Below are 27,045 nucleotides of genomic sequence, written 5' to 3'. Positions count from 1 at the left end.
GCATTGCTATAACAGCAGTATTGAACCATTTTCGAACTACTGGTATTTTTCTGCGGTATTTGTTTCCTTGAGCCGAAGCGAAAATATTGAATCCGGTTTCATTACAATTCGTTGACTGAAAGTCGAGTAACCCGCAAAATAATATGACGACTCTACTACCTCTACTAATGAGATGACTATTGGTACAATAGCCCTATTTCATATTAATCAATTCTGTTCCTTGTCGTTTCACAGCATTCCTGGGTAAACAAATCGCCGATAACTGTCAAATCTGAACTTGATTACGGACCAGAGATGCCAGACATTTTCATAGAAAATCTGTATTCTTTGTATAAAAAATCTGTATTAATCTGTATTCAGTAATAAAATGAAATTCTTACAACTAAATGATGATAAAAGATGTTATTCCAATAGATTGTGGTTGTAGGATGATAGATTCAATCAGTCAATTCAACGACGAAGTTTCATAGTTTTTTTTTTCATCCACAATTGAATGGCAATTCCATATATTTATCTAGTTTGAAATTGATGACTTTATAATTTGACATGGAATTTCAACGCCCAATATGCAACGTCAAGTCGGTTCATACAACTATCAGTTTGACAGTAAAGTTTCATGATGCCATTACTTCCTTAAATAAAGTACTGTCTCTGAGCGTATCCAAAAAATCATCTTTTCTGTTAGTTTTTCATTTAATTGGCTTCTCCAATATATGTTTTCACTCAGTCATTGAAAAAAAATTAATATCAGTTCAAATTGGTTTCAAATTATAATATAAATGGATTTCAGATTTTCATATTAATTTGTGATTTGTCCGTCGATTGATAGTATAATACAGATAAATCTGTATAAATGGCATCTCTGTTACGGACTATTCACACCAGAGATGCCAGATATTTTTCTAGAAAATCTGCGTTATCCTTAATAAAAATTCTATATGTGTATTCACTAATAAATCAAAAAAAATTACAATGAAATGATCATTTTTAGAAAAAATAAATTCGTATGAATTCCACTACACTAAATTTTATTTACTATTTCGTAACTAATGTAACTAAAACAAGCTGAATTACCGATAGCGACACCTGCCAAAGAATGGAACCAAGAAAAGGAGGATTCTACTGAAAAATTTCATATCGTCAGTAGTGATTTGCAACGATTTTTTTGTTTATTCAATAGTAGTAATAGATATCAGTATGGAAACGAACTCGAACTTTTTTAGTGTGAGCTACGATTGAACACGGCAAATATTCAGAAATGTGTGAAATTAGGTAAGGTTAGGTTTTATCGGACCAGGATTTTGTTAAACAGAAACCAGTGCAATAATCATTTATCGAGTACTAGAATGTTTAGTGATGGAGTATCATTTATTTTAGATATTTTATTTGTTATTTCCGGGCATTTGAAAAATGGTATTGAATCAAGTATGATGCTTAGTTCTCAATAAACGTTTTTTTTTCGCACAATAAATTAAGATCAACATTATAACCTCAAAGAAACAATTTTTTCTTCCACTTCTTCCATTTTTTTAGATCCGTGTGGAATCCGTCTGAAAAAATTTAAACCAAGAATAGATCCACTGGCTTCCTGCTTCCATGTCGTAAAAGGCGACAATTGCAGGAGTTTCTTTTTCGTTTCAGTTATTAGATATTTTTAATGTTTCACTTCTGATTACTCTATTTTACTAAATTATATCTTCATTCAACCTATCAATCTCCGTCTAGCTTCAGAGAAAAGTTTTATTTGGAATGTTTTCTTCTTCCATGTTATTTATTGTCTTTCAGGATTATAAATTGAATGATAAAAAACAACTATTTCGCAAACCCGTTGATATTACAAAGTTAATAACAGAGATAACATATATCGGTATATTGATTACATAGTAAAAAACACTTGATATTAATATTTCCACCAATAAATTAATATTTTTCTCGGTAGCCGGCTGCCCAGATCAACCAATATAACCAATTAATAATTTTATTAAATAATTAGAACAATAAAGCGGAAATAATAAAGAATCAAGGCGCGCGTGAAATCTGTTGACCTTTATTTGGTGATTTAAAATGATTTTATAACAACTGTTTAGAATATGTCAATGCAATGAATAAACTATTTTGTCTAAATTCTATGCACTCGTTTATTTTGTATCACGTAATTTCATTTATAAAAAATAGGGAAGTTTTTATTCTTTACGCGATAGTATTGCAAATTTTTCTCCAGTTTCCTTAAATAAGAGCTGTGAATCAAGACTTCCCAATACTTCAATATAGGATATTGTTGAAACGTTCACTCGGGAAGTCAGTGAGTTTAGTGGTGCATCCGAGCATCTTGAAACCGGAACATACTGAGTCGCGCGCGAAACCATTACTGAAATTTTTACTAACAAATATCCTTCTCCTGTGACACTTGTGGAGTGCGTTGTAGTATATACGGTCTCTAGTAACAACAAGTGTTGGACTAACAGCCCATACTATTCCTTAGACGATCTACGTTCGGGCCTGGCAGGCGCCGGTACTGAACAATGAATTCTGTGATTACCAAAAGATGTACATTGAAGGATGATTTACCAGTCCCAGGTCGGATCATCTAGAAACTCCCTGTACAATTTCAGCCAATCCCGATCAGTAACGGGGTAGTAACCAGGGGTGATCGCTCAAGCAAGCTCAAGCTCACTTCTACTATGATTTTTTAAATGAATTTGCCCGTTTTAATGGGAAATCGTTACAAAGGTGAAGTAATTAAAAATTTTACTTCCGATTTGACAGCTCTTGCTGAGAGTACCATCTCTAAACAAGCAGCGCTTCTACTTTTCTGAGCTGAGCATGGTACTGATCAAAGCGAGAAGTGTACTGTCTGCCGCTTAAGCCAGGTCATTCAACTATCAGGCTAACAAAATTTCAAAATGGGATGACATTCATGAATATCATTTAAAATTTGTCTAATTTCCAAATAATATCAATATATTATCTAATTATTTGATAATTTGTCAATGAAACTATGAAACTTTTTCTCGTCACTGTCACCAAGGAAAGCTCATATGTAAAAGTTATATATGTTCTTTCTTATTTTTCATGAAACCTGTATAATCCTGAATTGAATTTATTGAATCTGTATGGAATCTGTTTTCGGTAAGCAATCTGTTTTCTGTATGAAATCTTATTATTATTATTATATCATTTATTTATCTACGTGTATGAAATCTGGTAGAAACGTTAAGTAGATTCATATTCATGTACAGATGTGGTCAGACATTTTTTTAAGTCTGATACCTTAGAGTGCCTATAACCAGAGTGACGACATCTCATCCGTAATTTTGGCAACAATTCAAAACATTCCATTAGCTTTACATTGAATTGACAGGTCGTTTGCTCGTTTGGAACTGAGAGCTGTCATTCCAAACGAACAGCTGTCGCCACTCTGATTATAGTCACTCTATGATACCTAATTTTGGCGAAATTGATCTGGCAACTCGGTTTACCGGTATTTCATTTCTGTTCCATTTTCCGTCTGTTTCGGCTGCGCCGTACGTGGAAATTAGAGATGCCAGGTCTGCAGATTTGTCTGTAAATTTACAGATTTCGTATAGCGGCCCTTACACGTGACAATATTATTGTCAATCCAAAGTATTGTCAATACTGTCAATCCAATTGACTTGGTAACTTGAGTCCGCATTTTTCGAACAAATCAAGCGTTTGAAGGACTATTCACACATTTCAGTTCCGTGACGGTTCAGTGAAAGTGCCTTCAGTGCGCCGTCAGTGTTCTTTTTTTATCGGAACCCTTCCGTTCCATTTCCGTACTGTTTCCGTTCCGGCACAGCCAATGCAATAACATACCGACTTCAGTGAAAATAAAAAATATCGGTGACGACGAATTTGAGTTTGCCGGACGGACGCTACACTGACGGCGAGCTGCACTGAAACGGCACGGTGCCGGATAGGTGTAAATGCGCGCATAGAAAACGAATGAAATAATATTAGTATCCGTGCACGATGTAGTGCCGGCACTGAACCGGACCGGATATGTGTGAATAGTCCTTGAAGCTTCAAATATTGCAACTGAACATTGAAACATTGAGAGAAGAATTCATTGCACATATTTGACAGTTTTTTCTTTGGAGAGAAAGTATTGTCGGATTGATGAGAAGTTTTGATTTTTTGACAATATTTTCGTCAATCCAATGAAGTTTCCATTAAGCTGCCCTTACACGAGACAATATTATTGTCAATACAAAGAGTATTGACAATACTTTTGATCGTGTAATGGAAACTTCATTGGATTGACGAAAATATTGTCAAAAAATCAAAACTGCTCATCAATCCAACAATACTTTCTCTCCAGAGAGGAAACTGCCAAATATGTGCAATGAACTCATCTCTCAATATTTCAATGTTCATTTGCAATATTTGAAGCTCCAAACGCTTGATTTTCTCGAAAAATGCGGACTCAAGTTACCAAGTCAATTGGATTGACGGTATTGACAATACTTTGGATTGACAATAATATTGTCACGTGTAAGGGCTGCTTTACACAATCAAAGGTATTGTCAATTGAAGAATCCAACCAACTCTTTTGCGATCGCAGCGCTGCCCGAGTGGCGAGCTTTGAACTAAGCGATGGTGATAATTTTCAGATTTTTCTAGGAGATTCGAACAAAATGCAGGGTTTTTATTATTTTTTCTTATGAATCGAATACTAACATACAAAAACGTGTAAAAAATTGGTAAAAAAATCGATCATTAATGATTCAGTAACTTTCCGTGGTATGTGTGATTGATATTTATGCAGAAATCGTAACATGAAATACCACAATTCGAAGAAGTGAGGTTGGGCACTGTTTTCATATTTGGGATATTCTTTATTTTTTGGGTTGGATTTTGAGATTAATTGATAAATTATGATCAAAAGTTTTATGACTAGTCTATTTACTTATGTTTTATCATCTAAATCAAATCTGTATGTGAACTGAAAATTTCAAATTTCATCCTAGATTGTCAAGAGTATAGGACAATTTGAAGTCATATGTTTGATGACAACACATGAATAATCGTTTTTCTTACCCATATTTGTAAGGTTTTGCCATCTGCATTCTTTCAAACTGAAGTAAATTGAAAAATTCGTCAAAAATTTCTCTAAATACATGGGATATGTCAAAACAATCACCATAACGCTATCTCGTGGTGACCTCGCTGATTGGATTGTTCAATACTTCTTGTATTGACAATAATATTGTCTCGTGTAAGGGTCGCTTATATAGTGCTGCAGACTTTTTCACTGACTTTTGAAAATGGATTTTTTCTCTGACTTTCGTCAAAAGTTACAGACTTTTGAAATTGTCGGGATTTTTTTTGCTTGCCAAGTCAGTTTAACGTATCATTTCTTCTAGAAATATTGAAGCCTGCAGACATTTTTTCGGATTAACTGATTTTTGCAACCCTGTCTGAGGATATATGAAATTGTTACCTGGCATCTCTGGTGGAATTCGTCCATTTTCGGCTCATTACAGTTTTACAGTTCGTAGGGACCGGTTGTGTCGGTGTGGCATTTAGAGCAACTTTCTTAAGACTAAAGAAAAAAAAATCAAAATGAACCGTCGTAGCTACCGTGGAGGCCAGCACCAAAACCAAAACAGACCAATCCAACAACAGTACGACAAAAGTTTCGTACCATCCAATGGAAGTTCTAATAATCAGGTATGTTTTCAGAAAATCGATTTCATTTTTTCTGGGTCTGGCTCAGCGCCAGCCATTTTCTTTTTCTTGCCATCCTGTTTTTTCAGTCAAAGCAAAATTCATTTGGTTGTAATGATTTTTTTTGTTATTCGATACTTTTTTGGCAGGATGTGTAGTGTAAATTCTTTTCCAAATATAGTTATGTTCATTGTCGGCAAGGCGCTGCTTCGGTCGCTGGGAAGCTGAGCCCGGCCAGCCGCAGAATGGTGACGTAAGACTTGCGCTTCCCCGGCCGAAGCTTTCACCTCTGACAAAGTTCTGGACCCTCGAACGCAAAACGTTACTTTACTCTTTCGTCGGCATTGTATTCTTTGTCGGTTTAGAATCGTCTACTGCGACACTGCTAAAATTGAGCTGGGATTTTGGAAAACTTGGGAAAAAATCTTCAGCATTCTTCGTTCCGCTCACTGCCGCAGTTTACGCAGAAGCGTGCAGATTTTTTCCGTTCTTTTCCAAGATGGCGACCCCTTTGATTTCCTTTCCATTTCCTAAACCGGGTCAATATCCTTTCCATTTCCCTATTCGGTATCATGGTACGTTGCTGCAGCATAGAGTTATCGATTTATATTTTACCAGAAGCTTATTTTGATAACGTATGCTGCCAAGGCTTGTACTTCATTTCGGATAAAATCGTTCAGTCTCAACACGCATACAGATTCATTCGTAAAGAGGTAGATTCTGTTATCTGTAGCGTCAAGGAGTGAGTTCGATTTTGTCGTAATGGGAACGAGTTTTATTTTTGCTTTGTTTAGAGAAAAAAAACATTCCTTTCACTCAAATTACTCCAGTACGAGTCAGCATTCTAAAGCGTTCAAAGATCACTCCCAATCATTGAGTCGTTTTCGTTGGGGTACAGAAATACTGCTCCGCTAGCCGGAGCTGACGAGAACACGCATTAGAAAATGGTCATAGCTATAGCGAAGGAAAGGAACAGTCTTGTAATCTACAGGAGATTCGCTGTTAGTGCACCAAATGCTAGTCTGTGGACAGGAGAGCAACCATCGAAACGATGCTGTGAGTGAACGAATCTGGCCAAACGACGCATCTCCTCTTCATCCAGCCAGGGGTCTCCGCTGGGTGGTGACGAAGAGTATGTACCAATTGCTTTCTAAACAAACAATACAATGTTGTGGTAAGAACAGAGAGCAGCAACACATCGATTTATTGGCGTGCGCGCATTTTTCTCCCGAACAGAACTAGCGACAGGTGCGCCACCGGAACTTCTCTAACAGATAGAAAGCATCTGCAATATCTTCGTAGCGTAGCGCAAATCAACTGAGAATCTTTCGTTGCCAGTCAGTGTCAGTAGTTTTGCCGAGTCAGAGAGTGTATGCGTTGCTTGCCATAAATTGAGTGCGCCACTCCCAATCGTATTTGCACGCAGTTGAAAAAAAAAACAACATATCGAAAACAGCTTGTCAAATGCAGATATGTAATGCTCTGATTACGTTATTTCTCTAGTCGCAACCGCAACAACAACAACAACAAAAGCAACAACAGCAGCCACAAGTGCAACAAGCTGCCGTTCAGCAGCAGCCACCTGTGCAAGTTGCCGCTCAGCAGCCTCCGCCGCAACAACAGCAGCAGCAGCAGCCGCCGCCAGTTCAAGAGGTCGACGAGTCCAACCAGATGGATTCCGGTGACGAGAGCGCCGAGGGAGGAATCGGAGCCAAAATGCGCAAGATTTTTGCTAATCGTAAAAATCTCAGCTCGGCCGATCGCAAAAAGTTAGGTAAGTTTTCGGAAAGTCGGAAATTCGGGTTGCTAGAATCGGAACGGCGAAAATGATTACAAACACTGCGCAAATTTGATGGTGGTTCATTTAACAAAGCTATCCTGAACGACCTGCATCGTGATACAATAGTCATGAAAAATGATTCGTAAATTTGTTCATTTTTTTATGTCTGATCTTTGCAATGTCGATATGATTCTAATTATTTCCATGTATGTTTTCTCAGAAAAGGAACGCAAAGCCCGTCAGTTGCGCCGTTTGCGTAAACTGATCACACCGAAGAATGCCGTGGTTGCACTGCACGAACTGCAGGGGCCAGGAATGAGTGAATTCACCATCAACACCAACGGTCAGGAGACGACGGCCGAAATCGTGGTCAACAATGTGCGCTATGAGGCAACTGCTGCGAACAAGCATCAGGCCAAGGCGAAGGCTTCGGAGAAGGCACTGCGTGATTTGGTGATCGCTCAAATGACAAAGGCTCGCATTAATGCTGAAAAGCAACCGACCAATGGCAATGGCAACAGTCAGGATGGCACGGATGGTGAAGATGTCGAGATGACGGACGTTGCCGAAAACGATGACGTTCCGATGCTTCACTTGGCCTCCTATGCCCTGTACAAGCTCTTCAGTGAATGGCAAGATGCAGGCTTTGAAATCCCAGCCATAAAACCTGTCAAACCCTCGGTGAAACTTACCGAAACCGGTGCTCATCCGTTGGCACCCAAGGTTCCCAAAACCAAGGGTGATCTGCCCGAGGATGCAGCCAATCGTCATCCCACGGCACTGCTAGCATTTGTAAGTTTCGTATTTTTAGTTTGTAGTGAAGGCACAGAAATAAGCTTTTATGTTTATTTTTTGACAGATGCGCCCACAAGTACCGTACGAGGATCTTGGCTCCAACAACAATAACGACCCAGCCAAGCGAGAATTTTCCGTTGGTGTTACGGTCGATGGTCAACGGTTCATTGGTAAAGCTCGTTCGAAGAAACTGGCTCGCAAGGAAGCTGCAGCCGCCGCATGTCGGTCTTTGTTTGAAGTCGCCTTTATCGAATCTAGTGCTGCTTAAGTTTTCCATGACACAACAGTTCTCACCTCTCCTTACGCAAGTTTGTACTTTGTCATTTTAGTAAGATTAGGCCGTCTTCGCGGTACCAACATGTAGCGGTACCATTAATACGCGTTCCCCGGCGTTTTACGTCAAGCAACATCCTTAGGTTTTAGGGACTTTATTTAAATTTGATCCAATTATAGAACCGCCCCATATATTTCTGTTCTGTGCAGAAAAGTAATAACGGACTTAGCATATATTATTCACTCGAGCTATAAATTATAGGATTATCCTAACAGCTAGTTAGTAGCCCGTTGAGTTGAATATGTGCAATATCCGAAATCCTAAAAATATGTCGAAACGACTCCTAAGTAGGTTTGACATGCTCAAATAATAAATTCTATAATCCCACGACAAAAGGACCTGACTGCAAATGACAGTTTCTCTTTTACTTATTCTTTCACGATTCACCGGATTTTCAATTTAACGTCACTCTTCTCACTTCAATCAAAACATTTTATACTCTTGTATAAAATGTTTTGATTCGATCGAAGTACAGACTAGGAGTGAATGACTTTTGGCTTTCTTTTGCAATTAGGCCTTTTTGTCTTGGGACTTTAGAATTGTCCAAATGAGATGTCGACAGATCAAATTTTGTTGATGAAAAAACTTTTTTCGAAGCGGTTTTCCAGCAGTGCTCCGTCCGTAAATGATTGGTCGTAGTTTCATGTCCCCAGACAAAAAAGAGTGGAACCTCCGGTGAAGCTCTCGACGTGTGAGTGTTGTTTTGCACTAGTGCGACGAAGTTTTTGTCTACTTCTCGAGAAAGATCTGGAGTGAACCGGTGTTGCGACGCTGCGAACTTTCATCGACTGTCAGATTCGGGTGACTGGACTTATCTCATGTCACACGACTCGCAGAATAATGGCCACTGTAGAAGCCATAACAATCAAAAACAAAAAAACTAATAAATAATCGGCATTAACATGGTATTAGAGCATATCGTATGATAGGCTCTTGCGAATGTTACAAAATATAATGGTCATTTCTCATTTCTTATAATTTAAATTTTTGTTTGTGAAATTTGTTTTGGCTTTTTTTTAGAAAACGATTGGGTTTCTTTATTCCCAATACTTTCAGAACCGGAATTTGGAAATCGGTGTAGCCGAGGTCAGTTAAATTCATCTAAAAGATTGTAAACCATTTCATTTGTTTCTTAATGTCATCTTTGAGAAACCATATAGTGCGTTACAAATAAAGTTTTTGAGTTCCTTCCGGGATAAAAAACCGAATACCGGCAAAACTGAAATAAGTGTATTTGGTCATCAGCTAAAAACTCGCTTACACTGAAATATCGACATCTCTGTTAAAGATGGAAGGAGTTCAACTTGTTGGATAACTATTACAGTGTGAATTCGAAATTTTAGAATTTATTTTGAACAATTGCGACATGTTTTCAAAGAAAACTGAAAATACTGACATAAATCTTCGTATAATTCGAAAAGTAGACATCCGATCTCGAAAATATTCAGTAGCGTTCAGACTGTCAAGGAGACTTTTCATTTGCGACTAGTTTTATTAAAATCGGTTCAGCCATCTCTGAGAGCTTGACCTCTTTGTTGTCAACGTTGCCGAAAACGATGACGTTCCGATGCTTCACTTGGCCTCCTATGCCCTGTACAAGCTCTTCAGTGAATGGCAAGATGCAGGCTTTGAAATCCCAGCCATAAAACCTGTCAAACCCTCGGTGAAACTTACCGAAACCGGTGCTCATCCGTTGGCACCCAAGGTTCCCAAAACCAAGGGTGATCTGCCCGAGGATGCAGCCAATCGTCATCCCACGGCACTGCTAGCATTTGTAAGTTTCGTATTTTTAGTTTGTAGTGAAGGCACAGAAATAAGCTTTTATGTTTATTTTTTGACAGATGCGCCCACAAGTACCGTACGAGGATCTTGGCTCCAACAACAATAACGACCCAGCCAAGCGAGAATTTTCCGTTGGTGTTACGGTCGATGGTCAACGGTTCATTGGTAAAGCTCGTTCGAAGAAACTGGCTCGCAAGGAAGCTGCAGCCGCCGCATGTCGGTCTTTGTTTGAAGTCGCCTTTATCGAATCTAGTGCTGCTTAAGTTTTCCATGACACAACAGTTCTCACCTCTCCTTACGCAAGTTTGTACTTTGTCATTTTAGTAAGATTAGGCCATCTTCGCGGTACCAACATGTAGCGGTACCATTAATACGCGTTCCCCGGCGTTTTACGTCAAGCAACATCCTTAGGTTTTAGGGACTTTATTTAAATTTGATCCAATTATAGAACCGCCCCATATATTTCTGTTCTGTGCAGAAAAGTAATAACGGACTTAGCATATATTATTCACTCGAGCTATAAATTATAGGATTATCCTAACAGCTAGTTAGTAGCCCGTTGAGTTGAATATGTGCAATATCCGAAATCCTAAAAATATGTCGAAACGACTCCTAAGTAGGTTTGACATGCTCAAATAATAAATTCTATAATCCCACGACAAAAGGACCTGACTGCAAATGACAGTTTCTCTTTTACTTATTCTTTCACGATTCACCGGATTTTCAATTTAACGTCACTCTTCTCACTTCAATCAAAACATTTTATACTCTTGTATAAAATGTTTTGATTCGATCGAAGTACAGACTAGGAGTGAATGACTTTTGGCTTTCTTTTGCAATTAGGCCTTTTTGTCTTGGGACTTTAGAATTGTCCAAATGAGATGTCGACAGATCAAATTTTGTTGATGAAAAAACTTTTTTCGAAGCGGTTTTCCAGCAGTGCTCCGTCCGTAAATGATTGGTCGTAGTTTCATGTCCCCAGACAAAAAAGAGTGGAACCTCCGGTGAAGCTCTCGACGTGTGAGTGTTGTTTTGCACTAGTGCGACGAAGTTTTTGTCTACTTCTCGAGAAAGATCTGGAGTGAACCGGTGTTGCGACGCTGCGAACTTTCATCGACTGTCAGATTCGGGTGACTGGACTTATCTCATGTCACACGACTCGCAGAATAATGGCCACTGTAGAAGCCATAACAATCAAAAACAAAAAAACTAATAAATAATCGGCATTAACATGGTATTAGAGCATATCGTATGATAGGCTCTTGCGAATGTTACAAAATATAATGGTCATTTCTCATTTCTTATAATTTAAATTTTTGTTTGTGAAATTTGTTTTGGCTTTTTTTTAGAAAACGATTGGGTTTCTTTATTCCCAATACTTTCAGAACCGGAATTTGGAAATCGGTGTAGCCGAGGTCAGTTAAATTCATCTAAAAGATTGTAAACCATTTCATTTGTTTCTTAATGTCATCTTTGAGAAACCATATAGTGCGTTACAAATAAAGTTTTTGAGTTCCTTCCGGGATAAAAAACCGAATACCGGCAAAACTGAAATAAGTGTATTTGGTCATCAGCTAAAAACTCGCTTACACTGAAATATCGACATCTCTGTTAAAGATGGAAGGAGTTCAACTTGTTGGATAACTATTACAGTGTGAATTCGAAATTTTAGAATTTATTTTGAACAATTGCGACATGTTTTCAAAGAAAACTGAAAATACTGACATAAATCTTCGTATAATTCGAAAAGTAGACATCCGATCTCGAAAATATTCAGTAGCGTTCAGACTGTCAAGGAGACTTTTCATTTGCGACTAGTTTTATTAAAATCGGTTCAGCCATCTCTGAGAGCTTGACCTCTTTGTTGTCAACGTTGCCGAAAACGATGACGTTCCGATGCTTCACTTGGCCTCCTATGCCCTGTACAAGCTCTTCAGTGAATGGCAAGATGCAGGCTTTGAAATCCCAGCCATAAAACCTGTCAAACCCTCGGTGAAACTTACCGAAACCGGTGCTCATCCGTTGGCACCCAAGGTTCCCAAAACCAAGGGTGATCTGCCCGAGGATGCAGCCAATCGTCATCCCACGGCACTGCTAGCATTTGTAAGTTTCGTATTTTTAGTTTGTAGTGAAGGCACAGAAATAAGCTTTTATGTTTATTTTTTGACAGATGCGCCCACAAGTACCGTACGAGGATCTTGGCTCCAACAACAATAACGACCCAGCCAAGCGAGAATTTTCCGTTGGTGTTACGGTCGATGGTCAACGGTTCATTGGTAAAGCTCGTTCGAAGAAACTGGCTCGCAAGGAAGCTGCAGCCGCCGCATGTCGGTCTTTGTTTGAAGTCGCCTTTATCGAATCTAGTGCTGCTTAAGTTTTCCATGACACAACAGTTCTCACCTCTCCTTACGCAAGTTTGTACTTTGTCATTTTAGTAAGATTAGGCCATCTTCGCGGTACCAACATGTAGCGGTACCATTAATACGCGTTCCCCGGCGTTTTACGTCAAGCAACATCCTTAGGTTTTAGGGACTTTATTTAAATTTGATCCAATTATAGAACCGCCCCATATATTTCTGTTCTGTGCAGAAAAGTAATAACGGACTTAGCATATATTATTCACTCGAGCTATAAATTATAGGATTATCCTAACAGCTAGTTAGTAGCCCGTTGAGTTGAATATGTGCAATATCCGAAATCCTAAAAATATGTCGAAACGACTCCTAAGTAGGTTTGACATGCTCAAATAATAAATTCTATAATCCCACGACAAAAGGACCTGACTGCAAATGACAGTTTCTCTTTTACTTATTCTTTCACGATTCACCGGATTTTCAATTTAACGTCACTCTTCTCACTTCAATCAAAACATTTTATACTCTTGTATAAAATGTTTTGATTCGATCGAAGTACAGACTAGGAGTGAATGACTTTTGGCTTTCTTTTGCAATTAGGCCTTTTTGTCTTGGGACTTTAGAATTGTCCAAATGAGATGTCGACAGATCAAATTTTGTTGATGAAAAAACTTTTTTCGAAGCGGTTTTCCAGCAGTGCTCCGTCCGTAAATGATTGGTCGTAGTTTCATGTCCCCAGACAAAAAAGAGTGGAACCTCCGGTGAAGCTCTCGACGTGTGAGTGTTGTTTTGCACTAGTGCGACGAAGTTTTTGTCTACTTCTCGAGAAAGATCTGGAGTGAACCGGTGTTGCGACGCTGCGAACTTTCATCGACTGTCAGATTCGGGTGACTGGACTTATCTCATGTCACACGACTCGCAGAATAATGGCCACTGTAGAAGCCATAACAATCAAAAACAAAAAAACTAATAAATAATCGGCATTAACATGGTATTAGAGCATATCGTATGATAGGCTCTTGCGAATGTTACAAAATATAATGGTCATTTCTCATTTCTTATAATTTAAATTTTTGTTTGTGAAATTTGTTTTGGCTTTTTTTTAGAAAACGATTGGGTTTCTTTATTCCCAATACTTTCAGAACCGGAATTTGGAAATCGGTGTAGCCGAGGTCAGTTAAATTCATCTAAAAGATTGTAAACCATTTCATTTGTTTCTTAATGTCATCTTTGAGAAACCATATAGTGCGTTACAAATAAAGTTTTTGAGTTCCTTCCGGGATAAAAAACCGAATACCGGCAAAACTGAAATAAGTGTATTTGGTCATCAGCTAAAAACTCGCTTACACTGAAATATCGACATCTCTGTTAAAGATGGAAGGAGTTCAACTTGTTGGATAACTATTACAGTGTGAATTCGAAATTTTAGAATTTATTTTGAACAATTGCGACATGTTTTCAAAGAAAACTGAAAATACTGACATAAATCTTCGTATAATTCGAAAAGTAGACATCCGATCTCGAAAATATTCAGTAGCGTTCAGACTGTCAAGGAGACTTTTCATTTGCGACTAGTTTTATTAAAATCGGTTCAGCCATCTCTGAGAGCTTGACCTCTTTGTTGTCAACGTTGCCGAAAACGATGACGTTCCGATGCTTCACTTGGCCTCCTATGCCCTGTACAAGCTCTTCAGTGAATGGCAAGATGCAGGCTTTGAAATCCCAGCCATAAAACCTGTCAAACCCTCGGTGAAACTTACCGAAACCGGTGCTCATCCGTTGGCACCCAAGGTTCCCAAAACCAAGGGTGATCTGCCCGAGGATGCAGCCAATCGTCATCCCACGGCACTGCTAGCATTTGTAAGTTTCGTATTTTTAGTTTGTAGTGAAGGCACAGAAATAAGCTTTTATGTTTATTTTTTGACAGATGCGCCCACAAGTACCGTACGAGGATCTTGGCTCCAACAACAATAACGACCCAGCCAAGCGAGAATTTTCCGTTGGTGTTACGGTCGATGGTCAACGGTTCATTGGTAAAGCTCGTTCGAAGAAACTGGCTCGCAAGGAAGCTGCAGCCGCCGCATGTCGGTCTTTGTTTGAAGTCGCCTTTATCGAATCTAGTGCTGCTTAAGTTTTCCATGACACAACAGTTCTCACCTCTCCTTACGCAAGTTTGTACTTTGTCATTTTAGTAAGATTAGGCCGTCTTCGCGGTACCAACATGTAGCGGTACCATTAATACGCGTTCCCCGGCGTTTTACGTCAAGCAACATCCTTAGGTTTTAGGGACTTTATTTAAATTTGATCCAATTATAGAACCGCCCCATATATTTCTGTTCTGTGCAGAAAAGTAATAACGGACTTAGCATATATTATTCACTCGAGCTATAAATTATAGGATTATCCTAACAGCTAGTTAGTAGCCCGTTGAGTTGAATATGTGCAATATCCGAAATCCTAAAAATATGTCGAAACGACTCCTAAGTAGGTTTGACATGCTCAAATAATAAATTCTATAATCCCACGACAAAAGGACCTGACTGCAAATGACAGTTTCTCTTTTACTTATTCTTTCACGATTCACCGGATTTTCAATTTAACGTCACTCTTCTCACTTCAATCAAAACATTTTATACTCTTGTATAAAATGTTTTGATTCGATCGAAGTACAGACTAGGAGTGAATGACTTTTGGCTTTCTTTTGCAATTAGGCCTTTTTGTCTTGGGACTTTAGAATTGTCCAAATGAGATGTCGACAGATCAAATTTTGTTGATGAAAAAACTTTTTTCGAAGCGGTTTTCCAGCAGTGCTCCGTCCGTAAATGATTGGTCGTAGTTTCATGTCCCCAGACAAAAAAGAGTGGAACCTCCGGTGAAGCTCTCGACGTGTGAGTGTTGTTTTGCACTAGTGCGACGAAGTTTTTGTCTACTTCTCGAGAAAGATCTGGAGTGAACCGGTGTTGCGACGCTGCGAACTTTCATCGACTGTCAGATTCGGGTGACTGGACTTATCTCATGTCACACGACTCGCAGAATAATGGCCACTGTAGAAGCCATAACAATCAAAAACAAAAAAACTAATAAATAATCGGCATTAACATGGTATTAGAGCATATCGTATGATAGGCTCTTGCGAATGTTACAAAATATAATGGTCATTTCTCATTTCTTATAATTTAAATTTTTGTTTGTGAAATTTGTTTTGGCTTTTTTTTAGAAAACGATTGGGTTTCTTTATTCCCAATACTTTCAGAACCGGAATTTGGAAATCGGTGTAGCCGAGGTCAGTTAAATTCATCTAAAAGATTGTAAACCATTTCATTTGTTTCTTAATGTCATCTTTGAGAAACCATATAGTGCGTTACAAATAAAGTTTTTGAGTTCCTTCCGGGATAAAAAACCGAATACCGGCAAAACTGAAATAAGTGTATTTGGTCATCAGCTAAAAACTCGCTTACACTGAAATATCGACATCTCTGTTAAAGATGGAAGGAGTTCAACTTGTTGGATAACTATTACAGTGTGAATTCGAAATTTTAGAATTTATTTTGAACAATTGCGACATGTTTTCAAAGAAAACTGAAAATACTGACATAAATCTTCGTATAATTCGAAAAGTAGACATCCGATCTCGAAAATATTCAGTAGCGTTCAGACTGTCAAGGAGACTTTTCATTTGCGACTAGTTTTATTAAAATCGGTTCAGCCATCTCTGAGAGCTTGACCTCTTTGTTGTCAACGTTGCCGAAAACGATGACGTTCCGATGCTTCACTTGGCCTCCTATGCCCTGTACAAGCTCTTCAGTGAATGGCAAGATGCAGGCTTTGAAATCCCAGCCATAAAACCTGTCAAACCCTCGGTGAAACTTACCGAAACCGGTGCTCATCCGTTGGCACCCAAGGTTCCCAAAACCAAGGGTGATCTGCCCGAGGATGCAGCCAATCGTCATCCCACGGCACTGCTAGCATTTGTAAGTTTCGTATTTTTAGTTTGTAGTGAAGGCACAGAAATAAGCTTTTATGTTTATTTTTTGACAGATGCGCCCACAAGTACCGTACGAGGATCTTGGCTCCAACAACAATAACGACCCAGCCAAGCGAGAATTTTCCGTTGGTGTTACGGTCGATGGTCAACGGTTCATTGGTAAAGCTCGTTCGAAGAAACTGGCTCGCAAGGAAGCTGCAGCCGCCGCATGTCGGTCTTTGTTTGAAGTCGCCTTTATCGAATCTAGTGCTGCTTAAGTTTTCCATGACACAACAGTTCTCACCTCTCCTTACGCAAGTTTGTACTTTGTCATTTTAGTAAGATTAGGCCGTCTTCGCGGTACCAACATGTAGCGGTACCATTAATACGCGTTCCCCGGCGTTTTACGTCAAGCAACATCCTTAGGTTTTAGGGACTTTATTTAAATTTGATCCAATTATAGAACCGCCCCATATATTTCTGTTCTGTGCAGAAAAGTAATAACGGACTTAGCATATATTATTCACTCGAGCTATAAATTATAGGATTATCCTAACAGCTAGTTAGTAGCCCGTTGAGTTGAATATGTGCAATATCCGAAATCCTAAAAATATGTCGAAACGACTCCTAAGTAGGTTTGACATGCTCAAATAATAAATTCTATAATCCCACGACAAAAGGACCTGACTGCAAATGACAGTTTCTCTTTTACTTATTCTTTCACGATTCACCGGATTTTCAATTTAACGTCACTCTTCTCACTTCAATCAAAACATTTTATACTCTTGTATAAAATGTTTTGATTCGATCGAAGTACAGACTAGGAGTGAATGACTTTTGGCTTTCTTTTGCAATTAGGCCTTTTTGTCTTGGGACTTTAGAATTGTCCAAATGAGATGTCGACAGATCAAATTTTGTTGATGAAAAAACTTTTTTCGAAGCGGTTTTCCAGCAGTGCTCCGTCCGTAAATGATTGGTCGTAGTTTCATGTCCCCAGACAAAAAAGAGTGGAACCTCCGGTGAAGCTCTCGACGTGTGAGTGTTGTTTTGCACTAGTGCGACGAAGTTTTTGTCTACTTCTCGAGAAAGATCTGGAGTGAACCGGTGTTGCGACGCTGCGAACTTTCATCGACTGTCAGATTCGGGTGACTGGACTTATCTCATGTCACACGACTCGCAGAATAATGGCCACTGTAGAAGCCATAACAATCAAAAACAAAAAAACTAATAAATAATCGGCATTAACATGGTATTAGAGCATATCGTATGATAGGCTCTTGCGAATGTTACAAAATATAATGGTCATTTCTCATTTCTTATAATTTAAATTTTTGTTTGTGAAATTTGTTTTGGCTTTTTTTTAGAAAACGATTGGGTTTCTTTATTCCCAATACTTTCAGAACCGGAATTTGGAAATCGGTGTAGCCGAGGTCAGTTAAATTCATCTAAAAGATTGTAAACCATTTCATTTGTTTCTTAATGTCATCTTTGAGAAACCATATAGTGCGTTACAAATAAAGTTTTTGAGTTCCTTCCGGGATAAAAAACCGAATACCGGCAAAACTGAAATAAGTGTATTTGGTCATCAGCTAAAAACTCGCTTACACTGAAATATCGACATCTCTGTTAAAGATGGAAGGAGTTCAACTTGTTGGATAACTATTACAGTGTGAATTCGAAATTTTAGAATTTATTTTGAACAATTGCGACAGATGTTTTCAAAGAAAACTGAAAATACTGACATAAATCTTCGTATAATTCGAAAAGTAGACATCCGATCTCGAAAATATTCAGTAGCGTTCAGACTGTCAAGGAGACTTTTCATTTGCGACTAGTTTTATTAAAATCGGTTCAGCCATCTCTGAGAGCTTGACCTCTTTGTTGTCAACACACCTACACGGACATTTGCTCAGTTCGTCCAGCTGAATGGATTGGGATATGAGACTCGGCCCTCCGGACTTAGGAAAAAATGTCTAAATTTTTGTCGAATCTACAGCTTTTTATATTTGGAAATAAACTGTAAAAATGATACATTTCTCAACACACCCAATGTGACGAAACGTCAAAGTGACATCTAAACGTAAACATAAATATTTGAGTCATCGCGCCGTCTTTCTACTATCCTCCTGTGCTGTGTTCAAGCGAAAAAGTGATGGTTTGAACATTCGTGATTCCGCTTGGCTGCTTTTGCTACTTATTTATTTTGTTCGATTTCCGGCTTATTTCCTGAATCGCCCGATGCTAACTCGTGGCTCAGGATGATGGTTTCTACAAGTGCCTACTGATCTGACCAGCGAGTGCTCTTCCGTCCAGTGGTTTCAGTAATAAATAATAAATAAAAATGCAACAAAAAACCCAACCACCGTCACCTTCGTCCTGCAATGGCAGAGGATCGGTAACCAATACCGAAACGGACGGTTCGCGATTGAGCAACATGGCCAAGCAGCCGCTGGAGTTTCTAACCCGCACCGACGAAGGAAACTTCACCGTTACCAATTCCGACATCGTTTGGACCGTCATCTCGATTCTCAGTCGGATCGTAAGCATTTTCCTGAACATCAATCTTGCCTACGACTACTACCGGAAGGGTAAGATTGACTACTTCATCTGGACAACGTGCTGCATTGTGATTCCTGGATGCGTTACCAGTGCTTTAACGGTTTACATGTAAGTATTGAGATAGTAAAAGTTTTGAATCACTCATTGGTTGATTGCCGTCGTTTCAAACAGGTATTTGGAGGACATGAAGGAAAACAAAAAGGTTCGTAAACGATGTTGCGAAATATTCATCTTCGTCGTTATAGTTCCGTTTTTCTTCCGTTACTGCCAATCGCTTGCTTACGCCATCCACAGTAAGATAGCAGAATCGCGAAATGATCGCGAAACGCAGAAAAAGTATTACGAATTCTTGATCCAAGAGGACAGCGATGTTGCACTGGTGAGAATTTTCGAGTGTCTTCTCGAGGCGGCACCACAAAAGATCCTCCAGCTGACGATAGTTTTATCGGGTGAGGATCGAATGACTTGGCCACAGTTACTGGCTATTCTTGGTTCTATTACCGGGATCGCTTGGTGTTTAGCTTCCTACTACCGGTGCATTCGATTTTCGCAACCAGATAAGCGTCACGTTTCCTGGCTGGGAACCATCTCGCAAATTGTATGGCACTTTTCAGTGACAATCTCTCGAGTCCTGGCAATTGCGATCGTTGCGAGTATATTTCCGATGTACATGCTGATAGCCTGCGTTGCACACTCATTTACCATGACTCTGTGGATATTCTTCTTCGATCGTTCGCCATTTTGCAGCGCTACGATGCTACAGAGCTTCCTGTTCTCTCTTGTACTGGGAGTGGTATTCATCTTTACCTACATTTTGCCACGGATAGGACGAACATTTCATCGCTACCTCATGTACTACAGTCTGTGTGGAGTGGAAAACATCGCATGTGTGATAGTATATCTCTATTTTGTACAAAACAGCACCATTAAAAACACCTACTACCTGTCCGTACTGTGCGTGGCCTCGATCGTACCGTTCATAGTCGGAATTGTCTGTATGATAGTCTATTACAAGTACTTCCACCCAAACATTATGTCCCGGAAACAGCTCACCGAGTATGCGCACAGCGACGGAAGTTGTGCCGCCGAAAATTGCACTGGATGTGCGAACAGCGAGCAGGTGGCAAATGACGTCCCGGAGGATACAACCGGCAGACCGTGAATGTGATTTTGACTGATGCAAACCAACACTACCAGGAGTGATCGTTAGTAGTATTAATAGATAAAATACTCGTTATATGTGTAATTTTTTAACGAAAGTTGTGTATTGTGTTTTTGTTTTCATTGAATTTCGACATATCAGACTGTACCGGTTTCAAATACCTCTGACCATTTCAGCCAACACTGAAAAGTGCTCGATATTAACAAAGCATTTAGAATTCACATATCTTTAAACAAACAAACGCATTTTAGAATAAATTGTATTTTGAGAATTTGTCCCTACTTGATGACACTGAAGTTTTCGGTTTTCTTTCCTGTCGTTCATCGTTCATCGAATGTTTTGAAATCCGCCGAATCAGATCCTAGAACCATTTTCACTGGGTTGCTGTCTAATATCCGAATAACATACGAAAATCCAAGTAAAATAAAACCGCATTAAAAAAACCCTCAACCTCTAGGCAACCGGTTACCGGAAAAGAAATACTATCGTTCTAGTTTAGCGATCCTCGGTTTGTCTCATAGTGAAACTCTATGTTCTGTAGCTACTGTTATCCCAATAGTTCCAAGACAAACGTTGAGTTTATCTTGTTTTGATCTTCTACCTCATACCTGGCTTTCACAGTAAACACCCAGACACTTCCAACTATTTCAACTAAAAATATCTAAGACAACCAAACCGTATAAACCAAAGAGAAATTCAAACTTGACCATTCCGGGATCTACTCAGACTATTCATATTCCTTCCGGATAGATTTCTAGTTGGTCATACAAACACTTAACAAAGCAATAAAACAGCTAGTGTCACTAAAACATTTTGACATTTTAACACAAATTCATTCAGATTGATTTGATTAGTTCAGCAAAGTATGAATCAACGTTCACGTCACATGTTCGAAAACATCCCCCAAACAGAAAGTATCACCATTTTTAATAAATCTCAAAAAAAATGCACAAACACACATACATTTTCCGATCTCGTCGAGCGGAGTCGAATGGTATATACTAGGAGTCTCGAGGCTCCGATCGAAGGTCGGGTTTTCCAGTAGTTCTATTACCATGCTATAGTTCGAGTTCTGACAACTGAAAGTAGGAAAAGAGAAACTCCTTCAATTGTGGCATTTTACGATATGGAAGCAGAAACTCAGTGGATCTACTATTCGCTACATTTTTTAACTGGCCCTCTTCGGAGAAAGATAATAGTGGATCACAGCTACTATTCCGAAAGTACTGGAAATATTGGTCGAAAAAAGTCGGGTACCGTCAGAGTCATAACCGGGTGACGTGAATACGAATAAAACTGACATGCTTTTTCCACACTTTCGAAAATCGATAATCGTAATTACTATAGTCAATCAGATTGTGAGAATTTTTCAAACTTTCAATGCTTCACTGGCAGAATATTAACGGTGTATGGCAGAACACACGAGACCAATAAATTACAGGCTTGTTGTGTAGAGGACATAACCGATTGCGATGACATTAAAAATGCAATGTTCAAGTTCATTCACAAAATTCATTTAAATTAGAAGATCTACAACAAATCGCTTGTGGCCTTCTAGGATTTTTCAATTCAAATTAGAAATTATTGACATTTAACTTTGTTTATGTTACTAGATAGCAGATTCAGGCTTGAATCTATGATTTATCCATTTACACAATTATTATTTCAGTTTGATAGCATTAACATAGGCTTGTGGTTTATTGAAAACAACTTCTATCTATAGTTCTTGATATAGAACTAAACATATAAAAAGATTTGAAAGTTATTTAGTTATTTTTTAAAATTATGCATAGTTGGAATCATCTAGATGAAGTACTGTCATCATGCCAAAGGTTTTGGTCTGTAACAGATAATGATCAAACCTGCTATACACGAGAAAATCAATCAATTTTGGTTATAAATTGATACACTAAATTCACCGTCTTAAACAACATGCACAAATTAACAATTTCCATGGTTTATAAGGTTTTTCGCAACGCTGTTTTATTTCATATTGAGCTGATCTAGTTTAGATCTTTCGACTAAAACATGTCAAGCGCAAGATTGAGATCTAGTTCTTTTTTTTCAGATTAAAAACTGCTCGACAAATTTCTTTTACATTAATGAATACTTGAAACACGAAAATAACACTGTTTTAGTTATTTTTGCGCCAGTGCGTGTAACGAAATCTGACAGATGACGTGTCAAAGCGTCGAACGACATTTCAGAAATTGTCAATATAAGTGCACCATGGTAAATGTTTTGCACTGAATAATACAGTTTCATTTAGAAGCAGTCTAGCTCTCTACCGTTCAGAAATTCTAGAAGATCGTTCCAAAAAAATCATATTGTTTTCGAGATCATTTATTTTGTTTGTTTGTTTCTGATTTGAAACATCACAGTGGCCCTTATTCTGCGAGTCGAGTGAGGTGAGATAAGTCGAGTCACCTGAGTCACACGATTCTGACAGTCGAATGAAGTGACAAAAGTCACCAGGATGAACTCTCACCGTATTCTTGCAGTCGAATCACAGTGACAAAAGTCACTGTGGGGTGAGTTTTAGAGTCGATACGTATGAGACAAGTGACAGTAGAAATATGAAACGAAAAATCTTAAGAGATCTCTAAACTTTCTGCTTTAGAAAATGTAAATGATGTATGGAAGTGGATTTTATTAGTTTCTTTGAGCAGAACAGCCGAAATTACATTTTTTTAAATTTTGTTTTTTGTTGCTAAATAAATCGAACTTTTCCGTTATATCTGTATTTGTTAGTAGTCAAATTTGATTTATTTGTGCCTTTCTCATACTGAGAGGCTAACTTCTAAGTCTTGAAATTGACATCGGTGGGCCTAGTAACAAGGAGAAAATTGAAAGAAAGCGCAAAGATTTCAAGATTATGTAAATTTTATTGGGTTTGAATTAATAATGGATTTTTACTGCATCTGAATCCTGTACCCTTCCCACTGTTCCGCGCTCTAATCTACCGGTCACAACAGTTACCCCTCTCTGGATTCTAGCAGGAATGGCTTGCCCAAGTCTAGTATTGCTGCAACATATTTATTAACCCCATCATTCCATGTCACTGATCAGCTCGAGCATTTTCCATTAGTTCAACCATTTCCTGATCGTCAGCATCAACTTTGTCGATAAACACCACGACTGATTCCTGATTGACTCCGATTTGTTTGGCAAGTAGCAGATGTTCTCTCGTTTGCAGCTTAACACCATCGGTAGCAGCTACTACCAAAATAGCTCCATCCATATGAGCAGTTCCGGTACTTATGTTCTTGTTATAAACTGCATGTCCAGTTTATCAATTTTCACATCGAATTCCTGAAAATCATGCAAAAAGGATTAAAATCAATACGTTCTTGTAAATCCAAACTACTTACAGCTTGAATTCGAAACAGTTTTCTTCAAAAATGGTGTTCTTGAAGATTTGTCCAAGTAAATATTACTGTTCCATTTTTTTTTTGCTTTGACGCTTGGGAAAATGAATCGTTTGTCACTTTAGGTTCATTATCTCACTCACCATGGAATGAACCTGTCACGTCACCCGAGTCGACTCGTAGAATAGGGTGACTACAGTCATGTGACAGCGAGGTGAGATTTGTCGAGTCACCTCACCCGACTCGCAGAATAAGGGCCAGTGAATAGACGCAAACGTATTGTTACATAAATATATAGAACAGATTTCAAATCTTCACGTTGAGATCATCAAGCTCGAGTTCTATTTTTGACAGTTTATACGGCATCCTGTCATTTTAGAACAGATATCCATCACAACGTTGCGAATTGCCTAACCATAGAAAGTTAGTGCCTGTTTCACGTGCCGTAAACCCACTGCACTCAACACTGAAAATATTTCGTATTTCTATGTGTTGGTTTTGCACGATAGGCTGCGGTTGCAATTTTGAACGCCTTATTTTGGCACACAATTTCACCTTAATGTAATTAAGGACAAACGAAGGAAAAATTGTTCTTAATTTCAAATTTTTCTTCATAAATTGAAAAGGTTTTGTTAATTTCTACCCAAATAAACTTTCCAATTTTGGTTGAAATTTTAATTCAAATTTCCTCTAGTGAAATTTATGAAAGTATAAGTAATGTGAGAAAGACACCATTACACCATTACCTAGATTAAAAAAGGTTTTTATTAAACTAATACCCTAAGGAAACAGATATACAAGCTCACATATGAACTGTGTAAAATTTGCTCAGCTGGCGAACACTTGCAGATGTCACCGCGATCGACACTAATTTGAGAGCAGCATTCACATCGCGACACTTAACGCTAAATGTTTGTTTAACTGTTGATTAAAATGACAAGTTTATTTTCGTTTTATTCCTAACTACGATCGAATGATTTTACGTTTCGTCTTCGACTCATCAGTGCGTTGAAGTTTGTGTTGAACTGCTCTCTCGATCTGACGGCTCAACATAAACCGCTAGGCAGACGTAAAGTTAAGGCTATTTGCAAAACACTTTTTCTTTTACATCGAAGTTTAATGTCTAAACTGACGTCTCGGACGATATAAGGTTCGGCTTACTAGCCGTACAGATTGTGGTAACTTTAAAGGGGAAAAAAATTATATATATTTTGGTCCCCAAATTTATGCTAGGTGCACATACCAGCTTTTATTTGATTTTACGTCTCGTCTTTGACTCATCAGTGCGTAGCGTAATTTTTTCCCTTCAAAGTTACCACAATCTGTACGGCTAGTAAGCCAAAACTTGTATCGTTGTGGCGAGATGGGCCCATTGTGGCCTTAGCCAGTCATCTAATGACAGAGCAAAGAAAAAAAAAACTTGTATCGTTCAAAGGAGAATAATTTTTCTGCGAATTTCTTATATAAATATGAGTTAGTTGATTTACTTTTCCTTCATTTTATAACTCGACAATTTTCACCTTTACATTTAAATCTTTCCGTTCAACAATACCGAAATATTCCGTATTTCGATCTGTATTGAATGACCGCGCATAAATAATCGAAAAAAAGATGTAAACAAGGAGAGGTTCTCAATAGCCGATTTATCATTCGGAGAAAAAAAAGACTGAGAATTCGAATCAGCTGATAATAGACGAAACAGAAGCAAGATATGGTTTCATTCTCGCGCCAACCAGCAAAGCAGAAGCCTCGGTTCTAAGCTAAGTCTTGTATTTTTTTTCGCGTTCGCGTCCGTTTAGAGAAAAGTTTGCTTGAATAATCTAAAATCCAGTGGCGGAAGTGAAGTGTGTGTGTAAATAATTGAACTCTTTCTTCATCAGTTTACTTTTTTCGCGGATATATTGATATTTTATGCTGTTTTTTTTTTACTCGTCAGACGTAGTGCTGGCTAATCTAAGTTAATTTTATATATTATTTCTTCGAACCACTTGCACCTTTATTATAAAAGCGTGATCGTTGCATGAGTAGCGATGACAATATTTTCTGTGGATTTGATGAATCCCGATTTATTGGAATGAAGTCAAATCCCTTCGACATACTGATGGAAGACAAACAAAACAGTCAACGCAGAAAACTAGAGGATGAAGATAGTGAAGACGGTAAGAAACAAAACAAAAAATCAAAAGACACGATGTTGAGGAAAAAAGATAAACAAAAAGAGAAAAAAATCAGAGATCACCCTAAAGAGTCTAACGTTGACTTAATGGACGAAGATGATACAGAAACAAACAATAATTCCGACTCTCAAAGCCCCCAAACTTCAACCAACATAGATAATAATACAAAAAACTCAACAAAACCCAAAATCAACAGACCTTCAAAAGACCCACAGCTAAATAACTGGATCAAGAATACAGTAAACACTATATTTTTCATTGAAAAACAAACCAAAGAACAAGCAAAATATATACATCCAATGGAAATAGCTAAAATCCTGCATAGCGTAGGTATTAAACAATACACAGAACTCAAAGCAGCAGGACAGGGCCGATTCAGAATTACTTTTAACCGTCCTAGGGAAGCAGAAGTATTAATTAACTCAAAATTACTTACAGAAGAATTTAAATACATTGTTTATGTACCAAATATGTTCAAACAAACAATAGGGGTAGTTCGTAAAGTCCCACCAACACTAACAGATGAAGAGATCTTGCAAAATGTCAAAACAGCTAATAACAAAAAAGTAACCAAAATTGAACGCATCCACAGAATGGAAAACAAAAACCTAATTCCTACATACACAATAAAAATTTATGTTGAAGGTCCAGATCTTCCTGAACATATATCTATTTTTGGAATACTAGCTAAAGTCGATTTTTATATTTTCCCGATAAAACTGTGTAGTAAATGCTGGAGATACGGCCACAAAGTAAAGGCTTGCAAGAGCAGCACTCAACGCTGCATTGTATGTTCATTAGAACATGATGGTAACAGCTGTAATGCTGCGCCAAAATGTTTTCACTGCAATGGAGAACACCAAGTAACTGACAAGCGCTGCCCCGAAAGAATCAGGCAGGATAAAATAAGATACATAATGACTACGGAGAAACTAACCTTCCAAGAAGCTGCATCACGTTACCCTAAAAACAAACCAATCCAACAAAGACTAGACTCGTTACAACAATATCCTCCACTCCCACAAAATGGTCCAACACCCAAACAAATTAGTGATATTGTAGAAACTGTGAAACAAGAG

General features: G+C 38.3%; 6 protein-coding genes across 6 annotated transcripts; all 6 read left to right on the top strand.

Moving 5' to 3' along the window:
- Positions 1-5,507: 5,507 nt before the first annotated feature.
- Positions 5,508-8,825, top strand: LOC131426267 (double-stranded RNA-specific editase B2-like). Its single transcript, XM_058588870.1, has 4 exons — positions 5,508-5,694; positions 7,195-7,465; positions 7,692-8,263; positions 8,331-8,825. The coding sequence occupies exons 1-4, from the start codon at positions 5,587-5,589 to the stop codon at positions 8,532-8,534; spliced, it is 1,155 nt and encodes a 384-aa protein (XP_058444853.1). The 5' UTR covers positions 5,508-5,586; the 3' UTR covers positions 8,535-8,825.
- Positions 8,826-10,147: 1,322 nt separating this feature from the next.
- Positions 10,148-10,936, top strand: LOC131426272 (double-stranded RNA-specific editase B2-like). The gene is made up of 2 exons (XM_058588875.1): positions 10,148-10,374; positions 10,442-10,936. Exons 1-2 carry the CDS (start codon positions 10,168-10,170, stop codon positions 10,643-10,645), a joined length of 411 nt encoding a protein of 136 aa, XP_058444858.1. The 5' UTR covers positions 10,148-10,167; the 3' UTR covers positions 10,646-10,936.
- A 1,322-nt stretch (positions 10,937-12,258) lies between these two features.
- On the top strand, positions 12,259-13,047 carry LOC131426271 (double-stranded RNA-specific editase B2-like). Its single transcript, XM_058588873.1, has 2 exons — positions 12,259-12,485; positions 12,553-13,047. The coding sequence occupies exons 1-2, from the start codon at positions 12,279-12,281 to the stop codon at positions 12,754-12,756; spliced, it is 411 nt and encodes a 136-aa protein (XP_058444856.1). The 5' UTR covers positions 12,259-12,278; the 3' UTR covers positions 12,757-13,047.
- Positions 13,048-14,369: 1,322 nt separating this feature from the next.
- On the top strand, positions 14,370-15,158 carry LOC131426270 (double-stranded RNA-specific editase B2-like). Its single transcript, XM_058588872.1, has 2 exons — positions 14,370-14,596; positions 14,664-15,158. Exons 1-2 carry the CDS (start codon positions 14,390-14,392, stop codon positions 14,865-14,867), a joined length of 411 nt encoding a protein of 136 aa, XP_058444855.1. The 5' UTR covers positions 14,370-14,389; the 3' UTR covers positions 14,868-15,158.
- Positions 15,159-16,480: 1,322 nt separating this feature from the next.
- LOC131426273 (double-stranded RNA-specific editase B2-like) lies at positions 16,481-17,269 on the top strand. The gene is made up of 2 exons (XM_058588876.1): positions 16,481-16,707; positions 16,775-17,269. Exons 1-2 carry the CDS (start codon positions 16,501-16,503, stop codon positions 16,976-16,978), a joined length of 411 nt encoding a protein of 136 aa, XP_058444859.1. The 5' UTR covers positions 16,481-16,500; the 3' UTR covers positions 16,979-17,269.
- Positions 17,270-18,807: 1,538 nt separating this feature from the next.
- On the top strand, positions 18,808-20,695 carry LOC131426266 (XK-related protein 6). Its single transcript, XM_058588869.1, has 2 exons — positions 18,808-19,367; positions 19,431-20,695. Exons 1-2 carry the CDS (start codon positions 19,042-19,044, stop codon positions 20,419-20,421), a joined length of 1,317 nt encoding a protein of 438 aa, XP_058444852.1. The 5' UTR covers positions 18,808-19,041; the 3' UTR covers positions 20,422-20,695.
- The last annotated feature ends 6,350 nt before the right edge of the window (positions 20,696-27,045 follow it).

Source organism: Malaya genurostris, chromosome 1, assembly GCF_030247185.1.
Source record: "Malaya genurostris strain Urasoe2022 chromosome 1, Malgen_1.1, whole genome shotgun sequence".
Lineage (NCBI taxonomy): Eukaryota > Metazoa > Arthropoda > Insecta > Diptera > Culicidae > Malaya > Malaya genurostris.
This window is presented reverse-complemented; position numbering and strand designations above follow the sequence as displayed.

Coding starts and splice junctions, on each gene's coding strand:
- LOC131426267 (XM_058588870.1), top strand. CDS start 5,587: ATGAACCGTCGTAGCTACCGTGGAGGCCAGCACCAAAACCAAAACAGA. Junction 5,695..7,194: donor ATGGAAGTTCTAATAATCAG/GTATGTTTTCAG, acceptor TTATTTCTCTAG/TCGCAACCGCAACAACAACA. Junction 7,466..7,691: donor GGCCGATCGCAAAAAGTTAG/GTAAGTTTTCGG, acceptor ATGTTTTCTCAG/AAAAGGAACGCAAAGCCCGT.
- LOC131426272 (XM_058588875.1), top strand. CDS start 10,168: ATGCTTCACTTGGCCTCCTATGCCCTGTACAAGCTCTTCAGTGAATGG. Junction 10,375..10,441: donor CCACGGCACTGCTAGCATTT/GTAAGTTTCGTA, acceptor ATTTTTTGACAG/ATGCGCCCACAAGTACCGTA.
- LOC131426271 (XM_058588873.1), top strand. CDS start 12,279: ATGCTTCACTTGGCCTCCTATGCCCTGTACAAGCTCTTCAGTGAATGG. Junction 12,486..12,552: donor CCACGGCACTGCTAGCATTT/GTAAGTTTCGTA, acceptor ATTTTTTGACAG/ATGCGCCCACAAGTACCGTA.
- LOC131426270 (XM_058588872.1), top strand. CDS start 14,390: ATGCTTCACTTGGCCTCCTATGCCCTGTACAAGCTCTTCAGTGAATGG. Junction 14,597..14,663: donor CCACGGCACTGCTAGCATTT/GTAAGTTTCGTA, acceptor ATTTTTTGACAG/ATGCGCCCACAAGTACCGTA.
- LOC131426273 (XM_058588876.1), top strand. CDS start 16,501: ATGCTTCACTTGGCCTCCTATGCCCTGTACAAGCTCTTCAGTGAATGG. Junction 16,708..16,774: donor CCACGGCACTGCTAGCATTT/GTAAGTTTCGTA, acceptor ATTTTTTGACAG/ATGCGCCCACAAGTACCGTA.
- LOC131426266 (XM_058588869.1), top strand. CDS start 19,042: ATGCAACAAAAAACCCAACCACCGTCACCTTCGTCCTGCAATGGCAGA. Junction 19,368..19,430: donor AGTGCTTTAACGGTTTACAT/GTAAGTATTGAG, acceptor CGTTTCAAACAG/GTATTTGGAGGACATGAAGG.